The following is a 15646-nucleotide window of genomic DNA, read 5'->3' as shown; positions in this document are numbered from 1 at the left end:
TGTATTCTGACCTTGTATGATGTTTCCGCATATTAAATGAAATGCTAACGTTACTTCTAAAACACTCTGTAAAACTCTGCATGGGAAGCAAGGGGCCTTAGGAAAGGTGGCAAGATTTCTGACAAAACCACACACACAAAGAAAAGAATTACCAGTGTTGAAGAGTGTGTGACTCATGGACAGAGAAGAGAAAAGAAATGGAAAGGTGCCATGTCAAAGGAACTTTTTATAACATGGAAATAAAATTCAAAGGCCAAACATTACTGCCAAATGACGCAAACAAAAAAGTTCTGTAGATAGATGGCACAAAATTCAAAGAAGGTAAAACATAAGAACATGAGGGGAAGAGATTGTAGGAATGAAAGGTGTCTTGTCAGGGGGTCAACAAAAAATGAAGACATCAAAAGAAGGGAAGATGTAAATCAAACAGTAGCCCAAGGCAGGAAGTGTGAGTGAAGCCCAAAGACAAAAGAAAAGGCAAATTCATATTTGATGGAAAGCTAGAAGACGACAGCCCAGTGCAAGAAATGATCAGAGATCTCACTAATCTAGGGATTTGCAAGATGCAACTCAGAGTTAGTTCTTTGTAGGTGACCACGTGTTTCCACATGATGAAAATAATTAAACTCGACAAAGCAAACGGGCGGACAATTGAACCTTCTTGCTTTAATAGTCTGGGGAAAGGCAGATTTTTTTTTTTCCACTTTTTTTTTTACAACTTGCATTGATGGTGAGTATGAACAAATTGTTTGAAGTGAAGCTGTAAATTCCAAGAACAGGAAACAAAAGCAACGCTTGAGTGTGTGTTGACACAAACTGTGCTACCCAGATGCATGTTCATTAGTACATCATTTAAAATTTACGTGCAAATATTATTGTGATATTCAGATGTTTCAATGTGTCATTTACTTTTTTTTAAAAAGAGAAGGAATTTAAAACTTGCTGTCAACTCATTAAACAAACGTACAACCTGGGTGTAAGTCAGCCACTTCAAGTCTCAAGTGCAAGATTGAAGCATTCTCCTCAGTAATACCTAAAGAGTTTTTAAAATGCACCTTTCAACTGTTTGTGCCTTTTCAAGAGCAGCACTTGAGGGGTTACTCTCCCTGTAACTGACAAATCCTTTGTGAAATCCCTGTGTTCCACAGAGTGTGATAATCTCCCCAGGCTCTCTCCACGCCCTGCAAAGATAAATCTTTCTGAAGGGTGACTTGGTGCAGACACCTAGTATAGAGACTGGGAGATTAACCTGAAGTTCACCTCTGGAACACACCTCTCCCCTTCCTCTATGCACCACCGCAACAGTGACACTTCTTGAAGCAATTTCTCCCCTCCTTGGCCGACTGCACATTCCTGCACCCCATGCTTCCATATTTTCACTCAGTGTATTCTATTAAGAAGCGAGAGACATTTAAAACTGTGCTGTTTCTTTTTTTAATGACAACTGCTGAAACTCAGAAGCAGTCTCCTATGAAAAGCCGGTCACTAGCAACTCATCTTTAAAGCTGCTATTTGCTATCAGCATAGAGACTGCAATCCCAACATACGTCTTCATGTCAGGCTAGCATTTTTGTCTACATAAATAGTCAAGACTGGTCTTGTGTTTAGTATGCCATAAAATGGCATAGAAATCTGTTGGTAAAAGTTGGTGTACTCTGAATGAAGCAATCTTCTTCAGGAATGCTAGATTCAATGGAAAAGTCTGCATCCCAAATGAACCGATTCATGACTTGCTTATTATGTCATAAAGCAGGATATTCTATTGGAAGCCATAAAGGAAAAATGTAATCCATAATAAAGCTGTGTCAAAGGGTGGCTGTTGCCAGGTCAGAAGACACACTGCTTTACGCTCTTACCCTTCATACTGTTTAGTGGGTTTTCCCTCCCTTTTTTAAAATTCCAAATGATCAAAGTTTTCTTTAGAGGTTACTTACAGCACAGAATTCTTCAAAAGATATTCTTCCATCACCATCCTTATCTGCATTAATTATGGTTTTATCTACAATTTGCTGTAACTGAGTGTCTTTGAGATTGTTCCCAACCATCATCTTCAGAACCTGGAAGAGCTCTCCATTCGAGATGTAACCATCTTTGTCCATATCATAGATGCGAAAAGCAACTGCAGAAGTAAAACATATATATATGTAAAACTTTCAGTAACAAATGTTGTTGGGGAAGAGCAATACACAATCGTGTGCTCTGTATTAACAATAAGCAGCAACACAATCCTGTACAAACTGAGCAAAGAAAAACAAGTGGCATCAGAAACAATACAATAAACGGTGCTACTAAGGTATTTAAAAGAATAAACTCACTTTAGAAACGTCGACTGAAATTAGTTTAGCATCAGCAGTAAAAGAACTCTAGAAAAACTTCACCATCAGAAAATAAGCACCCAGGTAGCAGTTCATTTACAAGCGGAAAAAATTACAACTTAATTCGCTGCAAACAATTTGTTATTAAGAGTGAATTTATTTTTAAACACTTCCAGCAGAGCAGATTTCTTTCCTGATTATAATTACATCTTAGTTACTGAGAGCTACATCCATGACCGAACCTATCCCTCCCCACCTTCAGTGTTCCTAAGATGCAATTCTCAAACAGGAATTTCGTGTTGTTCTACTGCACTGTTAAACGTGGAGAAAACAGCAAATCCAATTTTTTTTTTAAAAATGGGAAATCATAAACGTGGATTGTAAGTTTTTTGCACAGAGTCAGTGTACTTTCCAGTATCAAAACCTTTTTGTTAAGGAAAATCAAAATACTTACACCTCAACTTCTGTTCCTTGTCTCCTTTGACACTGAACTGGGAGACTCCTTCTATAAATTCTATAGAACACAAGAAAAACATGTACAAAAAATGTGCGTTTTTTTAATAAACCATGGAAATCAACATTTAGAAGTCTTCAGAAACTGTAAAAATAATCTAAATTAGTGTAAAGTCTTTAAAATACTGTCTACCTTGTGACAATTAAGTGACTGTATACTTCGATACTGTAATGATCATTAGTGGGAAGTATTTCAAATCCAGCCCTGTGCTCACTGGACAGAATTGTTCACGCCATTAAGTAATTCTGAACTAAATTGTGAACAGAATCTGGTCTAAAACTCCATCAACATCTCTACTAAAGCCTCTCCAGTGAAGATTCTAATCAATACAGCTCCTCTCATGATTGGTTTCTCAACTTGAACCAGGAATTACATGAAACTGAAAATTGCTCTAAAATAAAGTCTCCTCCCCTTTCCCACCCTCCAATAAAAATAATTTTCTATAAGAAACAGGGTAAAAAGAAAATTTTATTGGAAGCCATAAAGGAAAAATGTAATCTATAAGGGTAAAAAGAAAATTTAACATATTTTCAAAGTTTAACAAAGAAGCCATGATAACACAAGCAAACTCTTGAGTTGCCAAAAAAATAAAACACCCTGGCAAGTGATGTTTCTGGATGTAATCCTTTAACTAGACTGCCTAGAGCTCTGGGTGGCTAAAATGACAACAGTGCAGAACTGGAAGTTTAATTAGTGTAGAAGTGATATGGAGGTACAGCAATACAGGTTGAAAGGCCTACAACCGTTTAAACAAGTTTTATGAAATTAAATCAATACTCCCTATATCATTTATTAACAACATGCTTGACAGATAACTTGATTATTTTTGTTTTTACAATTATGCTTACATATTAATCTAAAAAATGTCTTTCAACGAAAGAATTCAAGTTTCCTCGCACTAGTAATTTTCATAGAATCACAGAATGGTCCGCCTTGGAAGGGTTTAAAGACCACCCAAGTCTAACCCACTGCATGGGCAAGGACACCTCCCACTGGATCAGGTTGCTCCAAGTTTCATCCAATCTGGCCTTGAACACCTCCAGAGATGGGACATCCACAACTTCCCTGGGAAATCCATTCCGGTGCCTCCCCACCCTCACCACAAAAAAAAAAAAAGTCTTCCTTATAGCCAATCTAAACTTGTTCTCTTTCAGTTAAAAACCTTTCCTTTGAGCTTCCCTCCAAGACTGAAATAAAGAAATTAAATTAATCAAGTTTGGCCAGATGACAACAACATAATTAATTGCCATTTATTGCAGCAGCATAATTTTACTATGGAAAATTGATTTTGACAGCTTCCTGTTCCCACCCAAGAGGAACAGCTCTCAGTAATTATATTAATCACAGCTCAATGTCAAATACAATATACCATCATCTTTCATCACTGCCTATTTTTCACAAGGGAGTTTTGGACAGTTACATAAAAAATTTAGTGCTTTGAAAACAGACACTAAGGAAGTCTCAAAAATGCAACATTCCAGTTCCACTGCGATTCTCCCTATAGAAATTTAAAGGCTTCTGTATAAGTTAGCAGCTTTTGTAAGTTAACATTTTATTGAAAATGTCTGCCTGCCAATATAAATGAGATTCAATAACTTCCTCCAACTAAAAGAATCCCTCAAGAATATCCGATTAACCTTTTCTAGTCATGAGCAATAATAGATAAGTATTACCTTGAACAGAAGTTAGACAGTATCACATCTAAGGGTCAGCCACTACTTTATGTTAAAGTAGTAATAAAGAATTTTTAAAAGGGCCAGCAGATTAAAAATCATGAATATTTAAAATAAGCCTGAAATTTAGGAAGAACATACTAAATCAAAACTTTTGGTTTTCATTTGAATCGTCTACCTAAGATCACAAATAAGAACCTTGTAAAGGAAATATCAACATAAAATTTTGGAGCACGTTCACAGTTCTGAACTAAAAACACTCCAAAAGAGATCTCATAGCAACACATGACTAAGTACAACTTACACACTCTACCCACTTTTTTCATAGTCTCTCAGCCTAAGAATATACTTCAGAAAGCACAACAATTAAGAGTCTGAATTACTGTACTTTAAGAGATACTTAATGAGCGGTCCTAAATCAGTATGACCTGGAAAGCTATCACTAAACAATCTACTCTTAAGCATTTAATTCAGGAGTGCATTCCCCTCATGCACCAGAGAAACTCTTAGTGGTATTCACTTTCACTAGGAATTAGCACCTTATGTTGATAAAAAAGTTTTCTTCTCCCCTCAGTTTTCTTCTCGCCTTCTCAGCTGAAGCAAAATTTGTATTCCAAAGCTCCAGGAATTCTGATACAAAGCCATCACCTGTCACAAAGCACTAAGTCTTACCTTTGAAGTCTACTTCTCCATTTCCGTCTGTGTCAAATATATCTATTACTCGCTGTACTAATGGATTCTGTTGCAATTCAGGTAAAGACATGAACTCTTCCACACTCAAAGAGCCAGAGTTGTCCAAATCAAGCTTCTTAAATCTCTTTCCTAGTCGTTTTATCTCATCAGCATCAACTGAAAGAAAAACAGTAAAAATGCTTCAGTAAACCTCTTGCCAGTTAAACACAACGCATATTTCTTCACTGCTTTCCTACCAGAATTTCTCCTACTTCATTGTAACTATTAAACACTCTCATGGAAGCTTATAAAGATAACATCAAATTCAAGACAAACACAAGCCTTTTAATTTTATTTTAAATAAACCTTACCTTTTTTCCTCCCCACACCAGCCATAATACAGTTAGCCTTGTGACTCACTGAATACCATATGCTGACACAACATCTTTAAGGATTGAGGATGCTTAGCCGGTTCTTAAGTCAGGCATCTCTTAGAAATATCAGGTATGAAGAAATTAGAAGAGACTGAGGTTTCTTTGAAGAAGCTGGCGTTATGTTTACACTAGACTAGCATAATAAGTTAGAAAGACAATTATGTTAGTAAACATACTGGCAAAACTAGTGCTTCTTCAGCACACCAAACACGTGAGATTTCCTGGCATTCATGTCAAGTTAAGCAGGTTAACACATCCGACCGTCGACCAGTTATCACTCACCCACCCAAAACATCACCTAGAGACTTAAAATCATTGTTCTTCCTCTCATCTCAAACAGACATATCTGTGGCCACGACCTGCGTACATCTCTTCGTTGTCTCAGAAATTAAAGCAGATGCAGGTTCTGCAGCAGTACCTCTTCCTCTTCAACTTTAAAGATAATCTCAATTAAAGCATATATCTAGTACCCTACTTCACACCTCTGCTTTTGCCAGGGATAGACTAAATCTGTAAATCCATAAGCACCACTAAAAAATCTTGTATTCTGTTACTGCTGAAAAGCTTGAAAAACGTTCCCTGCAACAACCTGAAAATTCCCTATCAGCAGCTTGATTTAAAAATAAAAGTTAGTTCACAAATTGCTCATCGTGTTTGGGGACAAAGGAGGAAGTCCTAGAAAGTGGCCAGCAAAGAGCAAATCACAAACGCATAACTTACAGAACCTGAAGCTTTCGAGCTCCCCAGACCAATTTCTTTCCTAATATGAACTACCTCCTCAACATAAGAATTTAGTGTTTGCTCCAATAGTGAAAGAAATTGTTTCTTGACTTTTACAAGGCACAGGCATACCACCTGATCCACTTTACATCACAGGCATTTGTAAAAGCGCAGCATAAAACCAAAAAGCACTTAGTCTTTCCAATAGGTAAGGTCAGCCAAAATGCAGAGCTTTATGTTTGAAATAGTAGCCGATTCAGAGACCTGATCCTCTACCAAAGCAGTAAAACTTGCACTTATATTTCTTGATATCTTCATCTGAAAAAACAGCCAGACAAATCCAGAGATACACACAACCGTGGTATTAAGGAATGAAATGGAGAGAGTATGCCAGAAGTCCAGAAGCACAAGATGATTTTCTGTCAAGGCTTATTTTGCCTGGATAGTGAATTCTGACATTCTGCAGTTAGTCAGTCTTAGCAACTGCTTGCAACTACAGAGGCAGAGGGCAAAAAAGGGTCTATGCTCCCAAAACAATCTTTCCTTTGCCATGCCAGCAAGCGACAGATCCAATTCTGCCTCTGGGGCTGTAAAATAAGGCTAAACAGCACTTGCAGAGGCTTAAAGTAGTTTCCTCAGCTTCCAGTATGCAATTTGGCATTTCAATTAATTAGGCTCTCGACTGCAATAAAACCATATCCCTTTTTCCACCAGTTTATGTGGAAGCCTAGAACACGGTACGTGTGGCCTTAACAGCACAACATAACACTACAGCATCAAGAGCACATTACTGTTGGCACAGCTACAGAGAAACCTCTCTGGATCACACAAAAGGAGCTGTATCACCATATGGCCAGCTATTCAAAGACCTTAACCATGAGACTAAAAAATGCCTATTACAAGCAAACAGTAAAGCAGAGGTGCACTGGCAATTAGCCCCTATAGTTCCTTATGAATTCTACCAGTACAAAATGCTGCTTCTCATGAAATACTAAAGGTATTTGCCAACTCTTGTTTCTGTCCACAGAAACTTCTTGGTTTCCATTTTCCTTAAAACTGTGAACGGAGTCAGTCAATCTTTGAAATAGTAGGCACTACTATCTGCCCTGCCACCCTAATGTTATTGGACCCACTGCAGTTTAATGCAAAGCCAGCACTTGGGCAAGCTGTCTACCTGGGAATCTCATTTCTACTGCAAGCTCTACTCCAGACTTGCAACTCGCATGGAAAGAGGTGATATCCTAAAACAATCCTCACAGCATTAGCATTTGAAGAAGCACAAAATCATTAAGTGTGGCTTGTCGCACTACATATTGAAACACATCTTTCAACGTAAAACAAATGTGTGCACAGACACAAATTATATCTTTATTGCAATAATGTATGTAAGGACTTGTCCAGCCATGACATCCGTCTCTCTCTTATTAGCCACGTTTAAAATGATGTCCTGGTCCAACCACAGCTCTCCTACTTCCTAACCTGGTCTCAGAAAACATCTTTCAAGTAACTGGCTATTATTTTATTAAGACAAATCCCTGACAAATGTTCCATTTTTGAAATCAGAAGCTTGCAATTGCATCTAGATCTCATGCTGGGAAACCTTGAAATACATTCTGTGAGGCTTACATTACCACTACTTCCTACAGAAAAAAAACCCCAAAAAACAATAAAAAGGTACATGTATTATTTATTTTTCTTCAAAAAAAATAATTTCACTTTAAAACAACTCAGCAGCGAATTGAGAGTATTGTTTCTAGTGTACATAAAGCACCTTCATCCCTTTACCAGATCAGTGGGATTTTACTTCCAGTATTAATAGAAACACTGGCACTGACTAAAATCGAGATATTAAAGCCTCGTAACTTGAAATACTTCATAGTTCTGTGATTTCATAAAATCACAATGGAGAAAAACTATAGCATTAACATAGCTGGATCTCTTCTCACTTGAGAAGACTCACTAGATTTAATGAATTGTGATTTTTGAAACACTTCTGATTTACACTTAAGAAAACCCAAAGTATCAAATCACAGCAGTGAAATTTTCACAAATCAGGATGTGAACCAACAGATGTCTGAGCCAGGAACAATGACAACCAGTCAGAGAGCATCATAGGCTCAGAACCCCAAAGCACCATTAAGCAAAGTCCATTTCCTGGTTTAGGAGCTGTAGTCCACAGTGGTTTTCCTCATAGACAAAGGAGCAAAGACTGTTAAGTGAAACCCAGAGTTCTGTCAGCTTTCTACTATAGAAGGGAGCCAATCACCATGTATACAAATCAAATGCCTCTACATAATTTTCAATTACTACAGCTGGCACATAAGGGACAACATCAGCTCTTCCATCCCACTAGCCTGCTCCAGTAGAGAGATAAGACCTTCCACACAAGAGGTACAAAGAAAGCAGACTCGCTAGAAGAGTGTTCTACCTCAAGCTCATCTATCTCTACCTTTTAGCAGGACTTACCAATAGGCATTCAAAAAAAATATTTTGCTGGGACATTTAGAGACTGATCCACCACACACAATGTTAACAAGTGATACTACACCGAAAATACAGCTGCTGGACATAAGGTCCATTCTTCAGTTAAGCCCTACATCGCATTCAGACAGATACTTTAACTTATAAAGCAGCAATGCTTAAGAAAAAGTAAAGCACCAATTTATTTTTTTCTTTTCAAGATTGTAGATGATAGAGACAGGAATCAGATGATAAGAAAAGGAAGAGGTTTGAGAAGCACGCAAGAGTATTTCTCAAGAATGTTTGCGTTTTGCTGAACTGCAGCAAAGCAACAACCACCTAAATTATGAAACCGAAGAGCCTTCATACTTAAAAAAATATTACTCTTTCTCCAAACATACAGACATCCAATTTCATAGCACGTATTGTCAATTCCAGTTCAGCTGCGATGAAGAGTGCAGGCACAGATGCTGAGTCGCAGTTTTACTAGAAATGGGCATTAGAAGTTTCCCATTCCTAACCCTAAAACATTAATGCAAAAGGTTTGCCTGCATTAGGGAGCTGAGAGGAGTTTGACATTTGGGGGGGAAAAAAACAAGTCAAAGAAAAGCACTGAAGAAATAAGTATCTCTTCCAAAAAATGATCAAATATCAAGCCCATCCAACACTTTGTTTCTGGCAGTGGATAGTACTTGGAGGAGAAAATAATGAAAAATTAAAAGTCATTAAGGAAATGGGAAGATTTTCTTTAATAGTTCATGAGCACAAAAGGCTCTGGTCATATTGAGCAAAGAAGGATAAAAACATCTGCAGGTCAGCGTTTCATAACTACCTGTATGAGAACTTCTTACCATAACAATTCCACTGTTTTTCCTTAAACATATAACAAGCACCTTGCCGACCTTTAAAGTCCTTTCTATAGGTTGAAATTTAAAAAAGGTTAAACATGTTTTTAAAAGGAATATTTCAGTAATATCTTCAGAAAATAGCTTTAAAAATAAAATAAGAATATAAAAGAAAGTATGAATGCATTACAGCATCAGCCCTATTTTAAACTTGCATAGTTTTTGTCTATTCTTTCTTCCTTTAATTCACAGTCATCATATCTGCTGACTCTCTCTGCCTGGGCTGGACTTAATCTAAAAAAATATGTAGGTTTTCTGGGGCTTGAGTTTTTCTTATTTCATTTGACTTGGTTTGAATTTTCAAAGGAAAACAGCAAACGTTTATGTGTAACAGCAAATTTAAAAATTATCTTATTCATTTTTTGTTCAGATTTCCTCTACAGTTGCACATATACAACAGACTGTCTTGCTTAACATCTCACGAAGCGGCACAGAAGAACAGGGTACTGAAATTAATTTATCAGAGCCTGAGCAAAACATTACTTTCTTTCATCTCTGATGGCTCCTTATAGGCAACCAAGTACCCACACAAACATCCCGAAGCTATACCAAAAATGCAAGGAACAAGATGATTCAGACACAGTGAAGGTTTCTAAGCCAGAAGGACTGATGGTGGCAGTAGCAGACAGAATTTTACAAGTCTTGAACTCTGAAGACCAAGACACAGACGAAAACGCGAGGAAATCCAAAGGAGGTCCAAGCCCGCAATAGTGTAAACAGGGTGGTAACATCACCCAGCAAAATAAGGAGGATCAAGCTTTGTTTACATCATTTGAGGCAGACTTCGCCTGTGACTCATCACAGTGGTCTGAACTTCCTTGAACTCCAGCCACAGCGAGCATTCCTCTAACCTCAAACTCAAGTTAGCCTTTTTTGTGCTTTGCTGACCAGCTGACACGAGGCTCTCTGCACCCTATGCTTTTCCACAGAATCAGAAAGCATCCCGTCAGTTTGGCACTGCTGCCTGAGCTTACAAATATACTAACTGGTTGGAAATAATAACTGCTATATGTTTTTCTTTAAAAGGCTTTGCTGGTAGCCCTGTAGAAACATCAAATTATTCACTGTTTTAAAGCACTCAGATTTATGCTTATTATATAATCCATTTCAAATTGCATTCTCCTTGTAACTAACGTAACAGGGTGGGTTTCTTCCAAGCAGTTCAGTATTAAGGTTTTCTTGTTGAAGAATTATCACTGTTTTCAAAAGATTCCTCTTCCATCCAAGTATTAAAATTCTAGAGCCAACAATACCCGCTTCATATCTTGAATTCATTTGCATACATCTAAGAAATGGATGAATTGGGTTAAAACACAGGGACTCCATGCTTCCAAGAAACCACATGCAAATGTTCTGTGTAACTCCGACAGATTTTCATCTTCCAGTTGGACACACTTTACGTTGATACATACCACTGAATCCTCCATTCCTTTCCTCCAAGACAACAACTCAGAATTGTACACTATGTTTTAAAAAACTTTGTTTCAAGCTGTTATTCACAGAACTGATGCTCAGATAGTATAAAAAACACAGAAGTGGCAACTCAAAAAGTCTCATTAAAAGCAAATTTCTGGAGTGCAACGTGCTCTATATATGTTGAAAAAAGTAAATTAAAAAAAATCTTCTAATGAGATTTTTTTCTAGTCAATGTAAAGGTACACTGCTATCTTCCTATTAATATGATAGTCAGAAGTAAAGAATGCCTTAAAAATACAGATCTCTGAAATCCACTACATTCAGTGTATTTAAACCTGTATTTAAAAAGGATGGCTTTCCAGATCCTCTTTGAAATATTGGCTCAATATTATAACTAAAAACACAGACCAGAGTGTGGTCACACAGTCCAGTTTCCACATATTTTTCAGATATGAGATCATTATAAGAAAGAAATTGCTAAGGTATTTACAAAAATATTTTTTCTTATAAAACATGTTCTGAAATTCACTTAAAATGTTTCTGAGTTAAATGTCCATAAGAATGAATTGCAGAGATCTCAAAATAAAACAGACCTTCAGTAAAAGCTCTCACCTCTATCCACAGTCTTGTCTGATTCACCAATATAATGTTTCAGAGTAGCAACCAAGATCGCCATTTCAGTCTTAAGAGATCAGATTTCAAAAAGATGACGCCCTTGAAAACACATTCAACCACTTGTCTTGTATATGCTTACACACAGCTGGCCTAATCCTTTTCATGACTTCAGATACGTCAATTACAATGTCCTAAGTTAGAGAAGATATTCTAGTCTCCTTGTCCTAAAACCAAAACATACTATAAAATATTGCTTATACTATAAAATACTATAAGATAGATTATTTTCTACTATCGAATACTGTAGTAAAATAAGCAGCATTTTATATTCTAAGTTTTCTTCTCAGCTTTTTGCTATGACAAAATTTTCTAATGTATAATTTGGCATAGCCTGGCTGACATCAAATATTCACCATGTAAAGCAGCAGTAATTTCTCAGACAGAGCACAGCTGAGAAACAAAACCATACTGTTTGGGGGAATCCAACAACACTAATTCACTCACTGAAAAGAACTAATACTCTAAAATGAAAGATAAGGAAAACATTCTTGACTATTTAATGGTGTGCATCCTCTGCATAGCATCCTGAATTTGCTTCCTGTAACTGCCAACCTTAAAACAAAATTAATCTTATAAAACAAGACATCAAAAAAAGTGACTCCAGAGGCAGGCAGAGGTTGGGACCCAATGTCACAGTACAGATAGCACAAATACATTATTGCTAACTGACAGTGTCCCAAAAGTCTAACTATTCAAAATCTTAATCAAATTATCTTCAAAAACATTGTTCCGGTCTTGCCTTAAAAAGCATTTGTCCAGGTAACAACTACCTGGAAGCAGCATGAACATTTAACACTTGAAGGACAAAATGAACACCTACCTACTTATCTGGCTTATTCACAGATATCCGTTTCCCCCCCCCCCAACACCCCTGCTCTTTCAGGATACCTGGGCCTGCAGAACCTTTAAGCACAGTGCAGTCATTCCAGTGATTAGGCACAATGAGGCAAAGGGCACCTGCGATAACTATATCTTCCCCAGTGTTTGTAGCAATGTGTCCCAGAGAAGCCGCTGACTTTCTGCTATGAGAAGGGCCATCAAAGCAGAAAAGGCTTTAATCAAGCAAAACCTCAGATTTACATAACATTATCCTCAAAATATAGTTCAACCACAGCAATATGGTGCTGCGTATAAGATTCTCAAGTGATTAAAAAATGATGATTCAAGTTAGAATTTATGTAGAACCATACACTAGCAAATTACTAGCAAAACCTCAATTCTCTGAAAAATTCATTTAGGGAGAGATTCCTCCATGATTATTTTGTATTACTGCTTGACTTATGAGAGCTGGAGTTCAGTTATGACCAGCATCATGAAAGCAGCCTGAAACATAGTCCGTACCTTGAAGAATTTATTATCCTGTTTAAGAACCAGATCTGATTTACTGAAGAAGGGAAATTTTCTTAAGCAGTCTATATATACACAGGTCTACACATGACATGGTGCTGAAGAAAAACATTAAAAAAGCAGTTTTAAATATGGTTAGCATATGCTTAGCATAACACCACAAGGACGCTTCACAAGACAACCCTTTATTTGGTCAGCTTTAGGCAAGAAATACTTTGTTATTTTTGCAGGGGAGACTAACCCCATGAGAGGGAGCAAGGAATTCTATGTGGCTAAAAGCAAGTAACACCAACTGGCTTCTCACCTAAATGTTTGGCTGCAAGCATACAGAGGAAAAAAAATGTTCTTTCAGCCTCAACCTCTCTTTCCTCTGAAGGTGCAAAGACAGCTTAGGCAATATACTTCGCTCCTAACATAGCACATATTGCACCACAAGCTGTTCTGCAGCTCTTGAGGAACCAGCACTGGGATTGACAGAAAAGCAGCACCAGTTACCAGTTTTAACGCTTCGCTGTACAGACATCACAATGACAATAAGTTTGTTTCATATTCTAAGGGGAAATTTAAAAAAAATTTTATATGTGATTTTTTTAAAGACAGCGTGATTTTTCATTTTGCAATCTAACAGCAAAAGCTACGTTATTTCACGTTTTCACCTTTTAGTTTTACTTTTTTGGTTGGAATATAAACTGGATAACTTTGCAAGCAGTAAATTCAGTAAATTCATGCATGAAAGTTGTACATATGGATCTGCAAATAAAATTAACTGCTCTAACAAAACAATGTAGCAATTAAACAACTTACAGTGGGAGCACATTTCCAAAGGGTAGCTTGCCTCATTTCCCTGAAACACAAAAAAAAAAAAACCAAAGTTGCAATCACTCCCAAGTTAGCTTAGAGGAGCTATTTAAAGCTTCAGCACTGTAGAGATCTCTGGCAATAGAGGTTACATGGTCATTAAAAATAAAAAAAAGTATATACATACACAGAGATTAAACCAAACAGCCAGGGACAGTGTTTTATTCGGACAGGTCTATTTTACTAAAACAAAGAAATATAAATCCATTGAGGGATTTCCTCTGATGAGAATTTCCATGAAAATATCAGCAGCCCACATGGTAAGAACATCAGTCCCATATTCTAACCTCCAAAAATCAAACTCGCACTACTTTGTTGTGCAAATGCTATTTTTCAAGTTAAAATAATATTTAATGTCAAGATTTCACGTAATCTGCTTTACCATTTTATTTTCTACACAGAAACAGACATGACCTTATGAATTACCATGGCAAACCTTACCATATTGATGTAAGAAAACCGCAGCACATTCCCTCCCCACAACCACTTGCCCACTCCCCCCAAAAAGGATTCACACAGGAAGAACAATGAAGAAGTGGTTTACATAACTAGAAATTAAGACATAATAGCTTTACGTTTAAACATTTTTGTCATGTACTTTGTGAATATGTTCCTGTTTTGTAGGTGAACAGAAAGTTAAGCCAAGTTTTAAAATTCCTGCTGCACTACATGATCATTACCAGAAAAATTAGAACTTTGAAGGTATAGTCACTTTGAACTTGCACATACTGAAATCCGCAAGTACTGCAACACAGACACCAAAAGACACTAAAATTAAGTTGGTATATTTTTCCTAAATGCCTCACTTTAAGCCACAGAAGATCACAATACACACATGATTAATATTTTTTAATCAGTCAGCAAAAGAAGTGACCAGATAAGAGGTTCATAAGTAAACATTTGCCAAAAAAAGTATTTTTAAGGGAGTATTTTATACAAGAAAACAAAACATATTTAAGATGAGTCTAAGACATTCTTTTCAACAGTGATTCTCGTACAGTGTGGAGCCTAAGGGATTCCATAGCTGAGCTCTTGCACAGAAAGACACCTCAAAATAATATGAAATTGAACAGAAATACAGTGATTACTTGACAGAAGGGAAAAAACAAGAACTACATTTAGCCTGGAAACATGCACTTGCATTCCCTAATAAGGACAGAAAGGGGCAGAACAAACATCTCATGAATCTAAACATGTCTCAGAGGAGATGTGTTGTTTGACGGGGCCATTTTTTACCTCCAGAACACATTCACTTTGCTTATCCCCCCCACAATCCACAAGCTTCTGTAAAAAAGTTAATACACTTGCTTTATAAGAAGAGCAGCAGAAGATACAGCCTGAACTTCCTCCCCGATGTCCACTTATAGCAAGATAAAGTAGCAAAACAGAAACGTAGACAAGAACCATCAGGTCCTCAAAAACCTCAAAAGCACAACTGATATATTCTATAAGAGAATCTTATTCCACAGGGGCAGGGAATCTAGAACAGTGCCACACAGAAAATCTTAGACGGAACCCAAAGTCTTTGAAAAAACAGTCAAGAACAAAATAAGCAGTAAAAGCCTAGTATATTTATATGAATATAAAAGGGCAGGGGATTTAACATGGGGAAAGTAGAATTTTGAAACAAAGAAGAAACAGGAACCAGGGGATCCAG

The 15646-nt window shown here is 37.0% G+C and overlaps 1 protein-coding gene across 3 annotated transcripts in view; it reads right to left on the bottom strand.

Annotated features, from left to right (window-relative positions):
- Positions 1–15646, bottom strand: part of PPP3R1 (protein phosphatase 3 regulatory subunit B, alpha) — a 38514-nt gene that overhangs the window by 2444 nt on the left and 20424 nt on the right. For 2 of the 3 annotated variants that reach the window (XM_054064038.1, XM_054064040.1), the window contains 4 exons: positions 13936–13975; positions 5175–5351; positions 2770–2829; positions 1935–2119 (listed from right to left, as the gene is read on the bottom strand). In XM_054064038.1, the coding sequence (XP_053920013.1) occupies positions 1935–2119; positions 2770–2829; positions 5175–5351; positions 13936–13975 (462 nt within the window). Of the gene's footprint in view, positions 1–1934; positions 2120–2769; positions 2830–5174; positions 5352–5545; positions 6996–13935; positions 13976–15646 lie in introns of those variants that run through there. The other variant, XM_054064039.1, reaches the window with a different exon arrangement.

This window comes from Cuculus canorus, chromosome 3 (genome assembly GCF_017976375.1).
Source record: "Cuculus canorus isolate bCucCan1 chromosome 3, bCucCan1.pri, whole genome shotgun sequence".
NCBI classification, from domain to species: Eukaryota; Metazoa; Chordata; class Aves; order Cuculiformes; family Cuculidae; genus Cuculus; species Cuculus canorus.
This window is presented reverse-complemented; position numbering and strand designations above follow the sequence as displayed.